The sequence below is a fragment of the Cervus elaphus genome, chromosome 20 (assembly GCF_910594005.1).
Source record: "Cervus elaphus chromosome 20, mCerEla1.1, whole genome shotgun sequence".
In the NCBI taxonomy this organism is placed as follows: domain Eukaryota; kingdom Metazoa; phylum Chordata; class Mammalia; order Artiodactyla; family Cervidae; genus Cervus; species Cervus elaphus.
Genome location: NC_057834.1, coordinates 118,256,121 through 118,277,946, shown reverse-complemented (window position 1 = coordinate 118,277,946; position 21,826 = coordinate 118,256,121). Strand labels below are relative to the sequence as shown.

Sequence of the window (21,826 nt, the reverse complement as noted above, 5' to 3'; positions counted from 1 at the left end):
CCTACTTTTGCATCCCAGTCCACTATGATGAAAGGATATCCTTTTTTTTTTTTTTTTGGTGTTAGTTCTGGAAGGTCTTGTAGGTCTTCATAGAACCATTCAGCTTCAACTTCTTCAGCATTAGTGATTGGGGCATAGACTTGGATTACTGTAATATTGAATGGTTTGCTTTGGAAATGCAGAAAGATCATTCTGTCATTTTTGAGATTGCACCCAAATACTGCATTTCAGACTATTTTCTTAACTATGACTTTATTTCTTCTAAGGGATTCTTGCCCACAGTAGTAGATACAATGGTCATCTGAATTAAATTCACCCATTCTGGCCCATTTTAATTCATTGATTCCTAAAATGTTGATGTTCACTCTTGCCATCTCCTGTTTGACTACTTCCAAGTTACCTTGATTCATGGACCTAACATTCCATATTCCTATGTAATACTGTTCTTTACAGCACTGGACTTTACTTCCATCACTAGTCACATGCACAACTGGATGTTGTTTTTGCTTTGGCTCAGTCTCTTCATTCTTTCTGGAGCTATTTCTCCACTCTTCTCCAGTAGCATATTGGGCACCTACTGACTTGGAAAGTTCATCTTTCAGTGTCATATCTTTTTGCCTTTTTATACTGTTTATGGGGTTAAAGAAACATACCATTGTTATACACAATGTTGATGAATCTCAAAAACTTTATATTGAGTGGAGGAAGTTAGTCTTAAAAGATTACATACTTCATGATTTCATTCTGTGACTTTCTCAAAAAGACAAAGTTATCATGATGGAGAACTGATCATTTGTTAGAAGTTAGAGGGTAGAGCTCATGTCCGTTGAGTCAGTGATGTCATTTAACCATCTCGTTCTCTGTCATCCCCTTCTCCTCCTGCCTTCAACTTTCCCAGCATCAAGGTCTTTTTCCAATGAGTTGGCTCTTCCTATCAGGTGGCCAAAGTATTGGAGCTTCAGCATCAATATCAGTCCCTCCAGTGAATATTCAGGATTGATTTCCCTTAGGATTGACTGGTTGAATCTCCTTGCAGTCCAAGGGATTCTCAAGAGTCCTCTCCAACACCACCACAGTTCAAAAGCATCAATTCTTCAGTGCTCAGCCTTTTTTATGGTCCAGTTCTCACATCCGTACATAACTACTGGAAAAACCATAGCTTTGACTATATCATATGGTAAGAGTATTCTATTTTTGTAAGAAACCACTCAACTGTCCAAAGTGGAGGTACCTTTTTGCATTTCTCTCCAGCAGTGAATGAGAATTCCTTTTGTTCCCCATGGTCAACACATTTGGTGTTGTTAGTGTTTTGGATATCCCATGCTCAGTCACTCAGTCACGTCCAACTGTTTATGATCCCATGGACTATCGCCCACTGGACTCCTCTGTCCACGGAATTTTTCAGGCAAGAATACTGGAATGGGTTACCATTTCCTTCTCCAGGGGATCTTCCCTACCCAGTGATCAAATCCATGCCTCCTGAATCTCCTGTGTTGGCAGGCTGATTGTTTACCACTGAGCCAGTTTTGGATATTATCCTCTCTTAATAGTGTATAGTGTTATCTCATGGTTGTTTTCACTTACAATTCCCTCATAATTTATGATGTTCAGCATCTTCTCGTATATGTATGCCGATCAAGAAGTAAGAGTTAGAACTGTGTATGGAACAACTGACTGGTTCAGGATTGAGAAAGGAGTTTGACAAGGCTGTTTATTGTCACCATGTTTATTTGACTTATATGCAGAGCACATCATGAGAAATGCCAGATTGGATGAGTTACAAGCTGGAATCAAGATTGCCAGGAGAAATATCAACAACCTCAGATATGTGGATGATATCACTCTAATGGCAGAAAGTGAAGAGGAAGTAAAGAACATCTTGATGAGGGTGAAGGAGGAGAGTGAAAATGCTGACTTAAAGCTAAATATTAAAAAAAAAAAAACAACTAAGTTCATGGCATCTGGCTCCATCACTTCATGGCAAATACAAGAGTGAAAGGTGGAAGCATTGACAGATTTTTTATTTTTGTAGAAACTTTCATTGAGACATTGGTAGGGATTACACTGAAGTTGTATATGCTTGCAACATAATTACTGAAGAATTTTTCTCATTTGTTCTGTAGCGTTTTTCATTTCTACAGTTGGTGGGTTGCATCTCTGTCACTTTGTATAGTGTATTCATCTTGTTCTTTATGTCCTGTAAATTGGAGGTTAAAAGGGAGGCTTAATCTGATTCAGGTTTCTTTTGCTTCCTTTTTTTTTTTTTTTTTTTGCCAAGAACACACATAAGTAGTATTTTGTGCTTAACATGCAGAATAATATAATCTCTGGTGGTTTCTCTTTCTGTGATATTAGCAACCACTGATGTTCAGCAACTAGGTTATTAATATATTTTCAAATTACTTTACTTAAGTAGTCATTATTTTGCAACCATAATATAACTATTTATTGTTAAATTAATATTTTATTGATTAAATTGTTTTTCATATTTCTTATTTATTATTCACCTAATAATTTAGACATTGTCATTTCCATTTGGGGAAATTTTTTTCTTAGATAATTTTCATAGAGTCTACAGTAATGGTACATTCTATAAGTCTGACTAATTTTCATTTTTACTTATGAGAAATTATTTGAAATGGACAAAATTGTAGGCTCAAAGCTCATTTTGTCCTCAGAATTCTATATACATTACTGTTTCTTCTGACATTTAGTGATACACATTGAATGTCAATGTTCATTTAATGTTATGAAAGAAATTATACTAAGAAAGCAATGATGACTACTCATGGCTTTTGAGTTGCAATCTGATTACAGGAAATTTTGAAGGGAAGATCATTATCTGAGGTTTCTTGGCCTTCATTTATAATAGAAACAAAATTTTAGCAACAAAATCAGATACATCTCTAGCTTAATACCTATTACTTGGGATTCTTTGGGTGAACAAAGATGGAGAAACGGTGAGATTTGTTCAAGAAAACAGGGTGAATGAATGGAGTTAATGTTCAAGTAGTATCAAGTCTTAGTAACTTTCAGTGAATGGAATGATGTATAAGAGTAGGTTAAATTGATCTATGTGGAAAGCAATGTCACAAGATGTGCTTGGAGAGACATATATTGTGTTTTTTTTTGGGGGGGGTGGTTGCTGGAGATAGAGATGTCAACAAAAAAACTGCCCACATATGACAGGAGAAGGGTAATAAGTCTGAGAAGCACAGCTATGATTCTGTGTGTTACTAGCCAAAAGAAAGGGCAAAAGAAGCTTGAGTCACCCTTTGGTTGCACACTTGAAGGGCTATAACTTATCCTTAGTTATTAAGTAACCATAGTATGTTAATGTATAACTTCACAAAACATAGATTTCGGCCTTTGTCTTTTCTCTGGAAACAGGATGAACCTTGGGCTGATAACCAGGTGGGAAGTGGGCCTTTTCAGGGAATAGAAAATAAATAAGTGCTGGAAAAATGATAACCTCAGAGTCAAGACTCTCCCCACCCACTTACCTCTTAGCGTCATGCTTAAAACAATGATTAATAGACTGAAAAATGCCATTGGACAAGCTATAACCATTGTCATATCCTGCATCCAGTCATTGTACAAGGGAAACAAAGGATCTGAAATAGAGACTGAAAAAAAAAATTAGTTGAGTTGTGAATTAGGGGGAGAGATATTCAAGAAATAACATTTAATATTACTAATGCTGAAAATTTATTCTTTAGAAGTCATTGATCTACCACTTAAAATGGATTAATTCAGTTAATCCTTATAATAACTATATAAAATAGGTTCATTAACACTTTTTTGTTATAATCTTCTTTCTTATCAACTTTGAGTTGAGTTTATAAGATGAAACCTTTGGATGAACAGAATGGCTTTTGTGTTTGGGAGGAATGTGAATCTTTGGGAGCTAGACTGTTGTAGACAGAATAGGCCCCTAAAAGTATCTGTGTCCCAATAGCTGGAACTTGTGAATATGTTACATTCCATGGAAACAGAAACTTTGCAGAGGTAATTAAGGTTATGAACCTTAACATAGGGAGATTATTCAAGTTTATTCATGCAGATCCAATATAGTTATATGAGTCCTTAAATCAGAGACTTTTTAAGACTGAAGTCAGAGAGATGTGGCAGAATGCAAGATTAGAGAGAGTCAAATGATGAAATGGACTTGACCCACCCTTGCTGGAAGAGCCACATGGAAAGCATGTGAAGAAATCCAGACAGGCTGCAATCCTTGGGCTGACAGTTGATAAGGAAATGGGACCTCAGTCCCACAACTTTAAGGAACAAAAATTGACCAACAATCTAAATAAATTCGGGAGTGAGGCTTTGTAAGTATAACCCACACTATGGCAAAATTCCTCTTCATCTTTGAAAAGTGTAAGTGCAAGTCACTCAGTTGTGTCCAACTCATTGAGATCCCATGGACTATACAGTCCATGGAATTCTCCAGGCCAGAATACTGGAGCGGGTAACCTTTCCTTTCTCCAGCGAATCTTCCCAACCCAGGGGTTGAACCCAGGTCTCCCACATTGCAGGCAGATTCTTTACCAGCTGAGCCACAAGGGAAGCCTTTTATCCTTGGGACCATGGAACTAGAAAACCAATTATTTACTCCTAAAATATAATGGTGCAACAGGTATAGAATATTTTATCCATTCTCATTGAATTGTGAAGAAAATGAGAAGGAAAAAATAGTCACTGCTCCCAAGTAATTTCAAAGCTCAACTGGGAAAACTCCATTAGGTTTCAAGTCTTGAGGATAAACACATATGATTCATGATTCTAGCTTCTAGGCTTACAGCTTTGTTTCTGGAGACATTCTTCCCTCATGAAGGGTAGCACATGTGTGGAGGTGGTTTAGTCGCTAAATCATGTCCGACTCTTGTGACCCCATGGACTGTAGCCTGCCAGGCTCTTCTGTCCATGGGATTCTCTACACTGAAAAATGAATCCCAAAGATATTCAATATCTAATTACAAGCTGGAATAAAGGTTGCAGGGGAAATATCAACAACCTCAGATATGCAGATGATACCACTCTAATGGCAGAAAGGAAAGAGGAGCTAAAGAACCACTTGATGAAGGTGAAAGAGGAGAGTGAAAAAGCCTGCTTAAAACTCAGCATTCAAAAACTAAGATCATGGCATCCAGTCCCATCACTTCATGGCAAATAGATGGGGAAAAAGTGGAAACAGTGACAGATTTTATTTTCTTGCATTCCAAAATCACTCAGATGGTGTCTGCAGTCACGAAATTAAAAGATGTTTGCTCCTTGGAAGAAAAGCTATGACAAACCTAGATGGCATATTAAAAAGCAGAGACATCACTTTGCAGACAAAAGCCCATAAGTCATAAGTCAAAGCTTATGGTTTTTCCAGTAGTCATGTATGGATGTGAGGGTTGGACCATAAAGAAGGCTGAGCGCCAAGGAATTGATGCTTTTGAACTGTGGTATTGGAGCAGACTCTTGAGAGTCCCATGGACAAGGCGATCAAACCAGTCAATCCTAAAAGAATCAGTCCTGAATATCCACTGAAGTTGAAGCTCCAATCCTTTGGCCACCTGATGGGAAGAGCCAACTCATTGGAAAAGACCCTGATGGTGAGAAATATTGAGGGCAAGTGGAGAAGGGGACGACAGAGGATGAGATAGTTGGGTGGCATCACCAACTCAATGGATATGTGTTTGAGCAAACTCTGGAAGTTAGTAAAGGGCAGGGAAGTATGGCATGCTGCAGTCCATGGGATCACAAAGAGTTGGACACTACTTAGCGACTGAACAAGAATAACACATGGAACTTATGTATGGTACCTTATGTGATAAAAGAGCATTTAGAGATGTCATTAAGTTATGAATCTCAAGGTGGCAATATTATCCTGGATTATCTGGGTGGGCCCAATTCAATCACAAGTACTCTTAGAGGTAGGCAGAAGTTTACTGTATACATAGAGGAGAAGACAATATGAAGATACAGCTGAGAGAGTTTTTAAATGTATTTCTACTATCTTTGAAAATGTAAGAAATAATCCATTAACCAAGAAATGCAAGGAGTGAAGCTCTAGAAACTGTAAAAGGCAAGAAAATGAATTCTCCCTAGACCTTCTGAAGTAATTGCAGGTTTTGTGACATATTGGATTTAGTCCATTGAAATCCAATGCAGACTTTTGACCTCTAGAACTGTAAGATAATAAATGTATATTGTTTTAAGATACTAAATCTGTGGTAACTTGGCACAGTGGCCATAGGAAAAACTTTTGTGCCTCACATAGCATCATCAGGGGGAATTCCCTGGTGGTCTAGTGGTTAGGACTTGGAGCTTTCTCTGCTGTGGGCCCAGGTTCAATCCCTTTTCAGGGAACTAAGATACCGCAAGCTGTGTAGTATGACCACACACACACACACACACACACACACACACACACACAAAGAAAGAATGAAAGAAAAAAGGGAAAAGAACACTTTTTGGAAGCAAAAGGATAACCTACAGAATGTGGAAAGCAGAAGCAAGTCATGTATCTGGTAAAGCCTGTGTATCCAGAATATATAAAGAAATAGAACTCAACAGTTAAAAGACAAGTAACACAATTTAAAAATTGGCAAATGATTTAGATATTTATCCAAAGAAAATATGCAAATAGCTGATAAGTACAAGAAAATCTCTTCAACATCTTTGCTTATTAGAGAAATTTTTTTTAAGCTTTTAAACAATAGAAATTTACTTCTCACCGTTCTGGAGTCTGGTTTCAGAGAGGGCTATGACTGAATTGACATTACCCAATGATGATATGGCAGTTTTTGTGATCTCATGAATGCCCTATGTTAGAGTTACAAACTCTTCTACACAAGAGAAAATCTGGGTGGACTTAGGCAAAAGGGGTGAGTTCATGGCTATGTCAATCTATTTCACCTTTGCCTCTCAAAGTCCACTTCCCCCCTGTCTTTTTTGTTTGTTTGTTTTAATTTATTTTACTTTACAACATTGTATTGGTTTTGCCATACATTAACTTGAATCGGCCATGGGTGTACATGTGTTCCCCATCCTGAACCCCCCTCCCAACTCCCTCCCCATCCCATCCCACTGGGTCATCCCAGTGCACCAGCTCCAAGCATCCTGTATCATGCATCAAACCTGGACTGGCAATTCTTTTCACATATGATAATTTACATGTTTCAATATCATTCTCCCATGTCATCCCGCCCTCGCCCTCTCCTGCAGGGTCCAAAAGACTGTTCAATACATCTGTGTTTCTCTTGCTGTCTTGCATACAGGGTTATCTTTACCATCTTTCTAAATTCCGTATATATGCGTTAGTATACTGTATTGATGTTTTTCTTTCTGGCTTACTTCACTCTGCATAATAGGCTCCAGTTTCATCCACCTCATTAGAACTGATTCAATGTATTCTTTTTAATGACTGAGTAATATAACATGGTGTATATGTACCACAGCTTTCTTATCCATTCGTCTGCTGATGGGCATTTAGGTTGCTTCCATGTCCTGGCTATTATAAACAGTGCTGTGATGAACACTGGGGTACATATGTCTCTTTCATTTCTGGTTTCCTCAGTGTGTATGCCCAGCTGCAGGATTGCTGGGTCATATGGCAGTTCTATTTCCAGTTTTTTAAGAAATCTCCACACTGTTCTCCACAGTGGCTGTACCAGTTTGCATTCCCACCAACGGTGTAAGAGGGTTCCCTTTTCTCCACACCTTCTCCAGCATTTATTGCTTGTAGACTTTTGGATAGCAGCCATTCTGACTGGCATGTAATGGTACCTCATTGTGGTTTTGATTTGCATTTCTCTGATAATGAATGATGTTGAGCATCTTTCCGTGTGTTTGTTAGCCATCTGTATGTCTTCTTTGGAGAAATGTCTGTTTAGTTCTTTGGCCCACTTTTTGATTGGGTCTTTTATTTTTCTGGAATTGAGCTGCAGGAGTTGCTTGTATATTTTTGAGATTAATTCTTTGTCTGTTGCTTCATTTGCTATTATTTTCTCCCATTGTGAAGGTTGTCTTTTCCCTTTGCTTATAGTTTCCTTTGTTGTGCAGAAGCTTTTAATTTTAATTAGGTCCCATTTGTTTATTTTTGCTTTTATTTCCAATATTCTGGGAGGTGGGTCATAGAGGATCCTGCTGTGGTTTATGTCAGAGAGTGTTTTGCCTATGTTTTCCTCTAGGAGTTTTATAGTTTCTGGTCTTACATTTAGATCTCCAATCCATTTTGAGTAGAGAACTGAAAATAAAAAATCATATAGAGCAATGCTTGAGCTCAACAAATGAATGTACATACTCTATGGCTAATAGTGAAAGATATACAATAATAAGTGTTGGTGAGAATACGTAGAAGTGGAACCCTCACATAGTGGTGGTGAGAATTTCAAATAGTAAAGCCAATTTGAAAAGTATTTTGGCAGTTATTTAAAAATGTGAAACAGAGAATTAATGTGATCCAGCAATTGCATTCCTAGGTGTATATCTAAGAGAAATGAAGACATATATCTACTCAAAATATTATACTGAAATACTCATAATGGAATTATTAATAATAATCAAAATTGAAAACAAACCAAGAAGCATTATTAACTGATCAGTGAAAGAACAAAATGTTCTATATTTATATGATGGAATATTATTCAGCAATAGAAAGGAATGAAGAATTAATACATATTAAAATATGAATAGACCTTTAAAACATTATGCTAAGTGAAAGGAGTCAGTCAAAGATGAGTGAATATCATTCGATTCCACTTATATAAAATGCTCAGGAAGAGCAAATTAAAACTGAGATGAGATACCACTGAATACACTAAGCTAAAATTAGAAAGATTGAGGGAAACCCAAAGTGGAAAATACGAGGAATAAATGTTCTCTTATCTACTGTAGGTGATGTGTAAAATAGCACACACAGTTTAGTGGTTTCTTATAAAGTTAAAAAAATTCACTTAATACATGATTCAGTGCTTCCCTGGTTGCTCAGTAGTAAAGAATCTGTCTGCCAAAGCAGCAGACATGGGTTCGATCCCTGGGTGGGGAAGAGATGGCAACCCACTCCAGTATTTTTGCCTGGAAAATCCCACTGAGAGAAGAGTCTGGTGGGCTAGAGTCCATGGGGTCACAAAAGAGTCAGATATGACTGAGCGACTAAACAACAACAACATATGATCTAGTTTAATTCCTAAGTATTTATTTAAAAGAAATTGCTGACCACAGCTAGGTGATCATTATACCTGAGGGGGGGAAAAAACCTTTACAATCAGAAATAATTATATTTCCTTGGGCAGCTCTTGTAAAGACTCAATTGGTCTATATCCTGGTCTGTTGGCTCCTCATGTCTACGTCTACAGAATCCTTAGGAGTAAGTGTTTTGACTTAGTTCAAATTAAGAAGTCCAGAGGAATTTTGTCTTAGGTGGACTATTTTTCTCAAACATCATATTCAAGTGCTTGGTTTGTTTATACAAACATTAATTTTCCTCTTGGTAATAGAAAGTAGGGTCTTTCCATCCATTGATTTGATAACTTCTGAGGCAAGGCTTGCAACTTTCAGTGGGCAGATTAGAAATATAGGACTGTGCATGTTGTGGTTCAAGGCTGCCTAGGAAGGAAGCCTTGAGGAAGGTAGGAGAGGGAACCGAGAAAGTTCTCCTAGTAACCACCCTAATTCTCTAAAATTCTCTTCTGTGGTTTGACAAGAATGCCTCAAGTAAAATAAAGGGTTTCTTTGCCTTGATTAGATGGCAATTATCTCGTACATACATATTCCTTAGAAATCTCTAAATTATGAATTGCCAAGTGCTAAAAATATATATATATTAACTAATATAATATATAATAAAATCATTTTATTAGTTTATCAATTTCACCTGTAAAGGATGACCATATTTCATAATAGTCCAAGGAAAGAAAGTAAAAGTCGTTCAGTCGTGTCTGACTCTTTGCGATCCCATGGACTATACAGTCCGTGGAATTCTCCAGGCCGGAATACTGGAGTGGGTAGCCTCTCCCTTATCCAGCGGATCTTCCCAACCCAGAAATCGAAACAAGGTCTCCTGCATTGCAGGTGGATTCTTTACCAACTGAGCTACCAGAGAAGCCCAAGGAAAGAATTCAGTATTTCATAAGCTTCCTGAAACTGCATGCAGATTTAAGAGGTATATGTGAGCACTGCAATTGGATTAATACTAACATTATATTTTCAAAGTAGACGCTAAGCCTCAAATAGATAAGAAACATTGACCTAGAGTCATGAAGGTACACCAACAATGGCATAGTAAATTTGTGACTGGATCCAGTCATATTTTCTGAAACCAGAATGCTTCTTATTCCTTATAGCAGAAGGAGTTATGTTCTTAAGTGTAGTTGAAAACACTGGCGGTGGTCAAAGCAGCTTCAGTCTTTGACACCCACAATAATCAGAATTTGGCCCTCTGAGATGTCACCTAAACTGTTGATCTTCCTGGTTATGAGGAAAGAGTCATACAGCTCTTACTAAACACCAAGAAAACAGATATCCAGGGAAGGAGATCTGTTAAGCTCTTAGTAGTAGTCACCGCGATTAAGCCCATTTACCTCGTCTCCGGAACTCCAGATATATAATAAGCAGTCCAAAAAAGACAAGTCAGTAATTGAATGACGCTTGGGCGCAAACAACCGTGGCAGTCATATGGGAACACTAGAACAGAGAGAGTTCGTATTAATGGAAGAGGAATGTAGGAATGTGGGTTACCGTTGACCTAAGAACCATTATCAGAAAAGCATAGTCATTGCTTCATGCCCACTCAACCTAGGTAGGGCTAGGATGTGAGTTTGCTTTGTGGGTGGTGGCTGACCTTAGTAAAACCGGACTTATGGACCCAGCAGAACTAAGAGGAGTTTTTTCCCCTAATTCTCACCACCTAGTCTAGCACTGAATTAATCTGGGGGAACCGGACAGATGTCCTGGGGTCTTCATTAGATTTCTGGGCGTTCTGAGGGTTGTGAGATTAGACAGATGGAGCAATGGTGACACTGAGGTGATTGAAAAAAGAAAACACACTTTAAACCCCTCAGCTTTAATTTCCCTGTCAAGAGGCTTATTTCTACAAGTTTAACAGAGATAATTAAAATGTGTTACCATATACTACTAAAATAATTGTGCATTTATTCTTTGATCTCTATCAATTTCCAGAAGAAAATAACCAGAAATAATGAGATACTCCTCAAAGAAGCTCAATTGAAGTAAAATTATGACCTCAAGTCTTTAAAAGTCTTCTCTGGGGAAGACAGAGAAGAGCCACTCATTGTGATATAATTGGTAGAAATCATGGAACAATAGATTTTATTTCCAAAATGAAGAAAATTCCCATGGTAACTGTGGAATGGGCATGTTTCCTGAGATGATAACCTCCTCAATCATTAAGGTGTGCAAGCAGAAACCTGAAACCAGTTACTGCAAATAAGCATGATGACTAGAGCATGAGGATTGGAACCACAGACATCTGCCTTCCAGTCTTGTCTATCACTTACGAGCTGTGATTTGTGACATTTTCATCTATAAAATGGTGACAATAAAAGCACTGCCTTTAGGATTAATTTAGGTGACTTTGGTAAAATGAATGTTATTGATACAATGCCTAGCATAAGGTAGGCACCCAATAAATGTGGTACAGGGTTTTATGGATTAGGTAGGAAAATGGGTCCGATAGATTATATCTTCTCCTTTGACTCATCTCCTTTAAAATTATCTAGAGTCAATAGCTAGATTCACATCCCCCATCTAGTAGCTTACTCATCTATATAGAATCTATTTTGCCTGGACATAAGTTGGGAAAAGAAATGTTTTTTAAATTGTTCTATGTCTTTTTACCTAATGGGTCACTATCATTCAGTGATATGTTCACTCAGAAGGATGATACATTCATTCAGTTTAACCACAAAACCGGATGGCAGAGTCTGGTTGTAAAGGACTTGTTGATTTAGAGACCTATCTCTTTTTCATGTTGACATTATTTAAGCTCTAAAAAGGAGGCTATATCTTGAAAGTTAATAAGAACTTATATAAGCAAAAAGACTATCATGAAATTAAGTGTATTCTAGAGCAAGACTCACAGGATTCATCCATCACAAAGTGATTTTGAGTGATGCAGACACTGGATTCACTTCATGTTCATTGAATATTTACTTAAGAGAGAAAGCCCTTACCTTGAGAGCATAGAACTAACTATGGGTCTGAACAACTCAGGAAACATCTATACTGACCTCCTTCCTAATACAGCATTGTCCTGGGAAGTTCCTAATTAGGAGATGTGAAGTTCAACATTTCTAAAGTGAGAAACAAGCTCTAAATCTTCCTATGATTGGCATAATTGACAAATGTTGTACAGCTTTGCCTGAACACCCCATGTGACTTACACATCACATTAAGAGAGATTCCTTTAATGACTCCACACTTCTTGCAGCAGTTATATCCTTTTGTGAAACATTGACAAGAGAGGACAATAGTCAAAAACAATATCACGAACAGAAGCGATACAGAGAATATCATCCAAATGTGGTCTGGGTAAAACAGGTCGCCTGGAAGAAAGGGCAGAGCCATTTGAAGATCAATAAACCCACAACACAGAGCACCAGTGGATTAGGAATTTTACTGCTAATAAAGCAAGATTCTCTTTTAGCTCCTGTTTTCTTTACTTTTTTGTATGTGGGTGGGGGCTAAAGTTCAGTGGAGCTGTTTTAGTGGCAAATACAGAGCCTGGAATTGAGTTTGTTTGGGGGATAGAATTTAACTTGAGGCTATAGTTGATAGAAGGAAGTCTCTCTCTCTCTCCATCCCTCACTCTCGCTCTCATTTTTTATTAACAATTCCAGTGCAAATGCTTCCTAATTATAAAGGAAATTATATAATTATATATTTAATTTATATATATTTAATAATTTAATATATATATAATTATATAATTATAAAGGAAACAATCAAGCAGAATCCTGTACACCCTGCTTGTGGCTGAGAAGCTCACTGGCTATAAGACAGCCTCAAAACTGTCTCTAGTGAGTTCTTAGGGTGTAAAGATAATGGAGACAAATACACATTTCTTTACTTTTATGCTCTGCATTTCTTGATAAGGTCTCTTTAATACTAGGTATATGGTATATCCCTTAAAAATGTTTATTGTTGGGGCTTCCCTGGTGGCCCAGTGGTTGAAACTTGGCTTTCCAAGGCACAGGTTGGGGAGCTAAGACCCCACATGCCTCGTGGCCAAAAACCCAAGACATAAAACAGAAGCAATATTGTAAAAAATTCAATAAAGACATTCAAAATGGTCCACGACAAAAAATTCTTTAAAAAAAATGTTTATTGTTTCACTTTTAACCTTTGACTTCTAACCTATATGTAATTTATTTCTGTATATAATTATATGTATGAGTCTTTTTCTCCCAGAAATATTGACAATTATTCTAACATCTTATAGGAACTTTTTCATTTTTTTTCAAAGCACTAAACTTTATACTTCATAATTTGTTATACTGTTTTTTATGATTTGAATCTCTTTCTGCCCTTCTTAGTTTTTAGCATTGATAAAATGGCCTACTCCTGTGACAGTACATAATATTCTATGTTTGGAAATACCACAAACTGTTTAACATTATTCACAATTACTTTATTATAGTCAGTCAGTTTTTAATCTGATAAAGGAAATTCTTCCTCATTTTTAAAATTATTTTTGCCATTTACAGATATTCATTTTTCCATACTAACTTCAAACTTACCTTATCCATATTTTTAAAGACTTCCAAGGAATTTCTTTCTGTAATGTCTTAAAATAAATAATTATATTAATTTTGGATTACTTTTGTCTTCAAGGAGGTGAATATTCCTGGTAAAAACTGACTATTCCTCCACAAATATTTATCTCTTTTTGAGGTCTTTTAGGCAGAATATGTGCTATATTTCATAGAAGTTCTGTATTTACCTTGTGACGAAATTTTGTGGCTAATGTTAAGCACATGTTACTTTTTCAAAATTTTCATTGGGATTGACCTTCTTATTATTAGTCCTTGTTCTAGTTTCCAATTAAGGAAATTCATCATCCATAAATATGTGCCTTTTGGTTGCATATTTAGCACATATTTGATATTTTTTAATATTAGCAACAACATTTTGGGGGCTAGTTTTTCAGGAAAAATAAAGCTTACCTTGCAGTGTTTTTGTAGATTTCATATTTATTTTATGTTAAATTTTTAATCTGTGTGAATATTTGTGAATTAGATAAAAGTTAGAGCTATATTTATTACATGGGATGTAAAAAGTTGTAACAATGTTGTTCACACAGCCTATAAAAGCCATTTTTTTTCAAAATTATTAACTATTACATGATTCAATTTTAAATATTAATTTAATTGCTTATGATACAGTTTTTTTCTCAACTATTATGTTTATGTTATAGCCTATTCCAATTTGAATCCTATCTGAAACTAATGATTGAATATATATGCAAGCATGCATTCACGCTCAGTCGTGTCTGACTCTTTGCTACCCCAAGGAACTGTAGCCCACCAGGCTCCTCTGTCCATGGGATTTCCCAGGCAAGAATACTTGAGTGAGTTGCCAATTCCTACTCCAGGGAATCTTCCTGACCCAGGGATCAAATACACATCCACTGTCTCCTGCATTGGCAGGTGGATTCTTTACCACTATGCCACCTGGGAAGCCCAAATATATCTATATAATGCTTACTAATTTGAATAGGAAACAACTATCTTTAGTGAAACAATGAGAAACATTTGAAAGATTTAAAACAGGTTCTGAAGAAAATTCTTCTTTACCATTGATAAAAGAGATCAAAACAAATGCTTCTAAATATTCATTTTTGCCTGCTGTGTTTATGTGTTTTCCCCGCAGCTTTCTCTTAGTCATCTAAAGGACACCTAAAAGGTGAATGCTCCAAAGTTCAGTTCTAGGAACCCGTTTTTTTATTTTTTCTATCCTTATTCACTTTGTATCTGGTCCAGTTCCATTGTTTTAAATATTCTTCTTAAAGACATTCACATATGTCTCAAGCCTGGTCTCCTCCATAGAACTTTAAACTCACTATCTAACTCCCAGTTGATATTTCCCTTACAAGTCTTATCTCTAAGATAGGCTCATTTCAGAAACTTCCTCATCTCAGGAGATGAAAACATTTTTTCATGACTCAAATTATCCTATTAATTTTTCTTTATGTTGACATATTGACAACGAAATATGACAACGAAACACTCACCAGCCAGGATGATATTTGTTCGTTTCTCTTCACCTGTTAGAGGATTGCGAATGTAGCAAGTCATGTTGCCCCATGACTGGTTTCTAAGGACAAGAGTCATCTTCACGTGAAATAATCTGGCTCCATCCTGTGAATAGGATTTTGATGAATGTGGAAGTCTTTCTCCTCTGCTGTCTCGGCACTCCATCTGGGGCTTTGGGAACCACCCTCCTGAGTTACAGTCCACCATGAGCCCCTTAGTGCCAGGAGCCTGAACATGGGTTTGTGTTTCCAAGCCTAATGCTGGGGAAAACGGGACAGAAAGATCAAGACAGTTGTTGCTTTGAGATTGGATTGGAAATCTGAAAAGAGTCTCATTAACCTTGTGATCTTCAACAGAAGAAGAGGCAATACTCAAATTCACATCCAAATTACAAACTGGGCAAATTCTGATCACTCTGCATTGTGTGTCCACTGCACAGTATATTCTTGCATTAGATAAACAGATTTTTCTTATTATAGTATTTGAAACATGTTTGAAAATGTGAAAAAGTAAAAAGAAACATTGATATATTTTCATATATTTCAGCTTACAGGGTCACAAGGGCATTGGTATGCAACGTTCCACCATGAAACTTACCTGCTATGCTCAGATTCATGCTGGCCACATCATTAATGCCACTACCTTTAAATGAACACTGATATGATCCAGCATCAGAAACACTGATATTACGAAGTCTGAGAGTCACTTTGCCCTCTCTAATGGCCTCTTTCACAAACTCTGTGCGATTCACATATTCTGGGGCAGCTTCTCCATTCACTTCATGGCCATCTCTGTATAGGTGAATGAGTTTGGAATTGTCCCCTCTGAACCAGCGCACCTCCATATGCTCTGCGCTTCGTGGTGGGGACAACTGGCAGCTGAGCTCAGCGTGTCCTCCTACTGTAGCCACCAAGTGTCTCGTGGGAATGGTGACTGTCCAGTTTTCTGTGAAAGAAGATAGAAAACCAGGGTACATGTGAGGCCAACAACTTCTTTGTTGCTACACATTGTAGGAAAGACTAGTTCTTATCACCCAACCTGGCCATTCTACATGTCCAGCTATGATTATATCCCTTTCTAAACATTTCACTACAAAAAAATCAACTAGACACAGAAGTAGGTAATGAAGGAAATGAGCGGCAAAAAGCTATAAAATATACAAGAATAAAAATACCAGAAGAAATTCATTACTTTAAATGTAAATGGACTAAACTCTCCAATCAGCAGACAGAATTGGCAGAAGGGATAAAAACACATGATACAACTATATATTGTCTGTAAAAGACTCACTTTAGATCCAAAGACTTGAATAACTTGAAAGTAAAAGGATGGAAAAAGTTGTTAAATGCAAATAGTAACCAAAACAGAACAAGTCTTGCTATACTAATATCATGCAAAATAGGCTTTCTCCCCAGCCTTATTGAAGAATAATTGACAAAAATCAGTCCTAAATATTCATTAGAAGGACTGATGCCAAAGCTGAAGTTCCAATACATTGGCCACCTGATGTGAAGAGTCAATTCATTAGAAAAACCCTGATGCTGGGAAAGATTGGAGGCAGGAGGAGAAGGGGACAACAGAGGATGAGATGGTTGGATGGCATCACCAACTCGATGAACATGAGTTTGAGCAATCTCCAGGAACTGGTGATGGACAGGGAGCCCTGGCATGCTGCAGTCCATGGAGTCACAAAGAGTTGAACACGACTGAGTGACTGAACTGAATAACAAAAAATTGTGTATTTAAAGTGTATAGTTCTCAGTCATTATTGTTTCAAATATTTTTTCTATTTTTCTTTTTGTACTAGCATTCCATTTTATTTTTTTAGTTGTCCCACAGTTTTTAGATTTTTCTCTTCCTTTTTTTTTTTTTTTTACTCTTTTCCTGGTTTTCAATTTTGAAAGTTTCTGCTGATAATCCTCAAGCTCAAAGATTCTTTCCTCAGCCTTGTCCAGGCTACTAATGAGCCCATGAAAGGAATTCTTCATTTCTGTTACAGTGTTTTTAATCCCTATGACTTCTTTCTGATTCTTTCTTAGAATTTACATCTCTTTGCTTGCATTGCTTATCTGTTCCTGCATGTCATCTACTTCTCCATTAGAATCTTTAGCATATTAGCCACAGTTATTTTAGATTTCTAATCTGACAATTCCAACAATCTTACCATATCAATTTCTTATTTTGATACTTTGCTCTAGCCCTTCCACCTGATGTTTTGCCTTTTAGTATGCTTTGTAATTTTTTGTTGGAAGCCACACATGATGCACTGGGAACAAAACAAAACTTTGATTAAAGGCATTTAGTGAGTTAGTGGTAAGTTAGCAGGAGGGGAGATATCCTTGTTCTGTGATTAGATTTCAGTCTTTTAGTGAGCCTATGTCCCTGCCTATGAGCTTCATAAGTGCTTCTCAGGTGTAGCCCTCCTTGCTGCGTGTGTGTGCTCAATCCCTTCAGTCTTCTCTGACTCTTTACAACCCCTTGGACCGCAGCCTGCTAGGCTCCTCTGTCCATAGTATTCTCCCAGCAAGAATACTGAAGTGGGTTGCCATGGCCCCCTCTGGGGGAAATGGATCAAACTCATTTCTCCTGTGTCTCCTGCATTGCAGGCAGATTTTTCACTCATGAGCCACCAGGGAAACCATATCCCTCCTTAATGGGACACAAAGGATACAGCAGACAGGAGTTGGATGTTTTCCTACCCCCAGGTAAGTTAGACTCTGAGAAAATACCAATAGGTTAGGTTCTGGTAAAATATTGTCTCTTGAGGGCAAGCTTTACTAAGAAGAGCATATTTCAAAGTAGTTGCTCTTCCCCTCCTCCTGCTAGAAACACAATGGCATTTCCCCCAAAATTCCCTATGAGAGCCTAGTAAAAACCATGGAGGTAAAATTCACAAAAGTGAGCTTTCTCATGATTGGGCCCTCTTGGAGTTTTTAACTTTCAGACTTGCCCACACTGAGCCTATAGCAATTCAATTATTACAGTTTAGATTTTCCTACCCTTGTACTGGTTTCCAGAAAGACTTATGGCCTGGGAAGTTGTGAGTCTCTCTCTCTACTTAGGGCTTCCCTGATAGCTCAGTTGGTAAAAAATCTACCTGCAATGCAGGAGTTCCTGTTTTGATTCCTGGGTCAGGAAGATCCCCTGGAGAAGGGATAGGCTACCCACTCCAGTATTCCGGCCTGGAGAATTCCATAGATGTATAGTCCATGGGGTTGCAGCGAGTTGGACATGACGAGTGACTTTCACTTCAGTATCCACTTGTGTATCTCTCTAATTTGGGAAGGAGCAATTTGTCCTATTACCTCGATTCTCTGTTGAATCTAGGAAGAGTTGTTGGATTTCAGTTTTTTCAGTTTTTTACTTGATAGTAGGCCACAGTAATGACTTCCAAGCTCCTTACATGCTAGAATGGACACTGTATACTTGCTCTAGGTTCTTTCCACAGCTGTGACTTAGTAGGAAGAGAGTGCATGCTCTTACCTGAAGTTGATGTCATCACTTGTAGAAGAAGAAAGCTCACACAGGACCCAGAAAAAGAAGAGGATTTAAGCTTCATCATGCCTGGAAAAAGAGACAAGTAAAAAGTCATAGACTATGAGATATGAGGCAGGAAATGTCAGGATACTCAAAACTAAATCAAGATCATTAATAGGTACAACTTGGGACTCCTTTCAGAGTATAACCCATCTCAGTATTCAGTCAAATGTCTGAATTTTACCATCTCTCCCCACTTGGTTCTTATCAGGAGAGGCCTTCTTAATCCCTATTTCCCATGAATTCACACTCTGCTTTTTCTCTCTTTCACTTTATGACCTAACTGACTAGATGAGCATTTCCTATGGTGCATGTAACAAATGGAGCAGAAAAAAAAAAAATCCTAAGTGAATAAATCAGGGGAGGGAATAAAAAATGGCAAGCACAAAAGCATGAATGCTTAAATATGCATGATCAAATAAGGAGAGTCTTTTCTGGATTTATGTCCTTGAACAGTTAAGATGAGATCAAATTATGGTAGAACTAAGATAGCTTATCAACAATTTTATATATTATTTATAAAAAATAAATAGTGCTGAAATATTAACTAGGTATCTTGTATTTTATCTGGCAACTCTCCTGTAACTCATAGTAAGAAACATGTGAGTTGGATTATGAAGTCAGTAAGTAAAAAAAACCAAACAAACATGAGATAATAACAAGAAAAAAAGGGTTCAAATATTTATATATCTTTAAGGGAAATGTAAGACTGTATTCACATCATAGCTGTGTGCTAAAAAAATGAGTCAAGAGCTGAAGGAAGAAGTTCCTCTGGTCATGGGAAACAAAATCTGTCTACTCTTGAAACTAAACATAATTTAGCTACTGTTGAAAAAAAATAAAAAAGTCCTATTTGGACTTTATAAAGCCCATGTGAAAATATTTTAAGTAATTGTGCTTTAAATTTTATTATTGTACATATCTGATAGATATGACAAATGATTATCAGCAATGCTAGTCTTTAAACAATTCACATCAATGGATAAAATTAGGCAATGGGTTGGCATAGCACCCAGAAAAGCAGATTACAATTTCCGAAGGAATGTAATCTCTAAATGACTCATAGTTATTTTGGTATTTCCCACCACTACCTCTCATTCCTATTTAGAATCATTAAACTTTGAATTTATGAAAGATAAATAATCATTTTTTAAAACAAGCTACAAAAGAAATAAAGGCACATGTTCAGACTTATAACAAATGTTCATGGTATTTTTATTTGTAATACTCAATAGCTGAAAATAGCTCAAAATTTTACTTATAGATAAATGGATAAGCAAGTTGTGATATGTCCATATGATATAATTAACTCAGTAATAAAAAGGAATGAATCATTTTTACATGTGTGTGAATTTTGAAAGGATAGTGCTGAGTTAAAGAAACCAGACAGAAAATTATACACCTTCATTTTAAAAGTATTCAGTTTATTATATTTCAATTATACCTCATTAAATTTTTTAATCTACTTTTATAAATGCAGTTAAAACTAGTAATACTCTTTTACGGGGTACTTACATTTAATAACAATACCACCTATACTTAAGGAAGGATTCTTCATCACTGGGGATACCTACCATAGCATCTAAAGCACTGGCACCACTGTGAGCTTTTTTAATGTCTTTAAAAAAAAGAGGCTAGGGAAGGGGTTCCATTTCTGGGACCCAGGGCAGATAGGATCGGTCTTTAATTGTCAGCAATTGAAAAATGAAGTATGAAAGCAGATCTTCCTTTTTTTTTTTTTTTCAGCTGTGCTGGATCTTCACTGTCCCTCATGGGTTTTATTTGCCCCATGGCATGTGGAATCTTAGTTCCCTGACCAGGGATGGAACAGTATCCCCTGCAGTGGAAGGCAGATTCTTAACCACTGGACCACCAGGGAAGTCCCTAGATCTTCTCTTTTGAAACACCTCACCATCTGTTACTTTTCCAAATCCACAAGTACCACTAGTCTGTGATGAAAAGATTGGCAAAATACTACAGAATTAGAGCTAAAAGAACCCCTAACACCATGTTTAAGGAGGTGGAATATAGCCTTATCCATATCTATCTTTCACAATCTGGTCACTTACTTGAGCTCCAGAATCCAGAAGAAATTTCTTTCCAGGTCCTTCATTAAGTTGTCTCAATGTCCAAGGGTGAATCAGCCATGCTGCCGCATGAGATACTACAAAGTGGGTCCTGTGTACCAGAGCATTCACCTCTTGCCTGCCAGCTGAACTTGTTTTTATTCTAAATTGAAATCAATATCCTTTCATAGAGACAATAGCAAGGTGCCTATTGTCTGTATTATAAGATCTCAAAACCATTGGCAGCTGTACCTTGCGTTACCTGAGAGAACTCGTGTTATCTTTTCAAGAGACACATACTGACAACATGCCTTAGCCTGAAATGATATCTGAGCTCATCAGTCTTTATATATATTCCCCTGGATTTTTCCTTTACATGAGAATTCTGGGGAAATCTTAAGGGGAATTCTTTCTCTTATTAACAAACATATGCCATGCAAGTTACCTATCTAAGCACAGTTTAAAATTCCCTCTTACTCATCCAGCGCTACTGAATACTATCTATTCTTCTCTACAACTGTTCTGTTTTCCTGCTGAAAATCATATTACATTCAATTTAGAGAAGGGCACAGGACAAACATTGGAAAAATAATTTTCAAAGCTGTTTTTAATAATGACTAACAATGGAATTTTTAAATTAAGAGGAGCCTAGAGAAAACTTAGACAGTCTGTGCTAGAAGTTATCTGGTCCATAGGGGACTTTAATGATAGTGTTCTAAAAAGGACATGAACCTAGGTCACTAGTGCCACAAAGTACAGCTATACAATGAGGCTTATGGAGGACAGAACTTACAAGCTGATAAATACAGGACCATGGACAAACCTCTAATTCTTCCTTTTTCATAGAAAGCTGTCCTGAGGCCAGGCACTGCTGAACTGAAGGCAGCTTGGATAGTGTTCCTTCTGTAATCCTCTGCTGTAATGCTCTACTTCTAAGGCATGAGAAGTAGGAAGCAT

The 21,826-nt window shown here is 37.1% G+C and overlaps 1 protein-coding gene across 3 annotated transcripts; it reads right to left on the bottom strand.

Annotated features, from left to right (window-relative positions):
- Positions 1-1,875: 1,875 nt before the first annotated feature.
- LOC122677432 (selection and upkeep of intraepithelial T-cells protein 8-like) lies at positions 1,876-21,783 on the bottom strand. Of its 3 annotated transcripts, XM_043877467.1 has the most exons (9): positions 21,663-21,783; positions 20,873-21,032; positions 18,750-18,830; positions 15,864-16,211; positions 15,245-15,526; positions 12,396-12,557; positions 10,575-10,677; positions 3,504-3,626; positions 1,876-2,197 (listed from the first exon to the last, which is right to left on the bottom strand). In XM_043877467.1, exons 3-8 carry the CDS (start codon positions 18,826-18,828, stop codon positions 3,590-3,592), a joined length of 1,011 nt encoding a protein of 336 aa, XP_043733402.1. In that variant the 5' UTR covers positions 18,829-18,830; positions 20,873-21,032; positions 21,663-21,783; the 3' UTR covers positions 1,876-2,197; positions 3,504-3,589. The 3 variants fall into 3 exon arrangements, with proteins under 3 accessions (XP_043733402.1, XP_043733403.1, XP_043733401.1); XM_043877468.1 differs by lacking the exon at positions 21,663-21,783 and having other exon boundaries at positions 12,396-12,452; positions 20,873-21,150; XM_043877466.1 differs by lacking the exon at positions 21,663-21,783 and having other exon boundaries at positions 20,873-21,149.
- Between the last annotated feature and the right edge of the window lie 43 nt (positions 21,784-21,826).

Excerpts from the sequence above, each read along its gene's own strand:
- LOC122677432 (XM_043877467.1), bottom strand. The coding sequence starts at position 18,828 with ATGATGAAGCTTAAATCCTCTTCTTTTTCTGGGTCCTGTGTGAGCTTT. Across the intron at positions 15,527-15,863 it reads CATGAATCTGAGCATAGCAG|CATTAGGCTTGGAAACACAA; the intron begins GTAAGTTTCATG and ends CGTTTTCCCCAG. Across the intron at positions 3,627-10,574 it reads TCTGGAGTTCCGGAGACGAG|TCTCTATTTCAGATCCTTTG; the intron begins GTAAATGGGCTT and ends TTTTTTTTTCAG.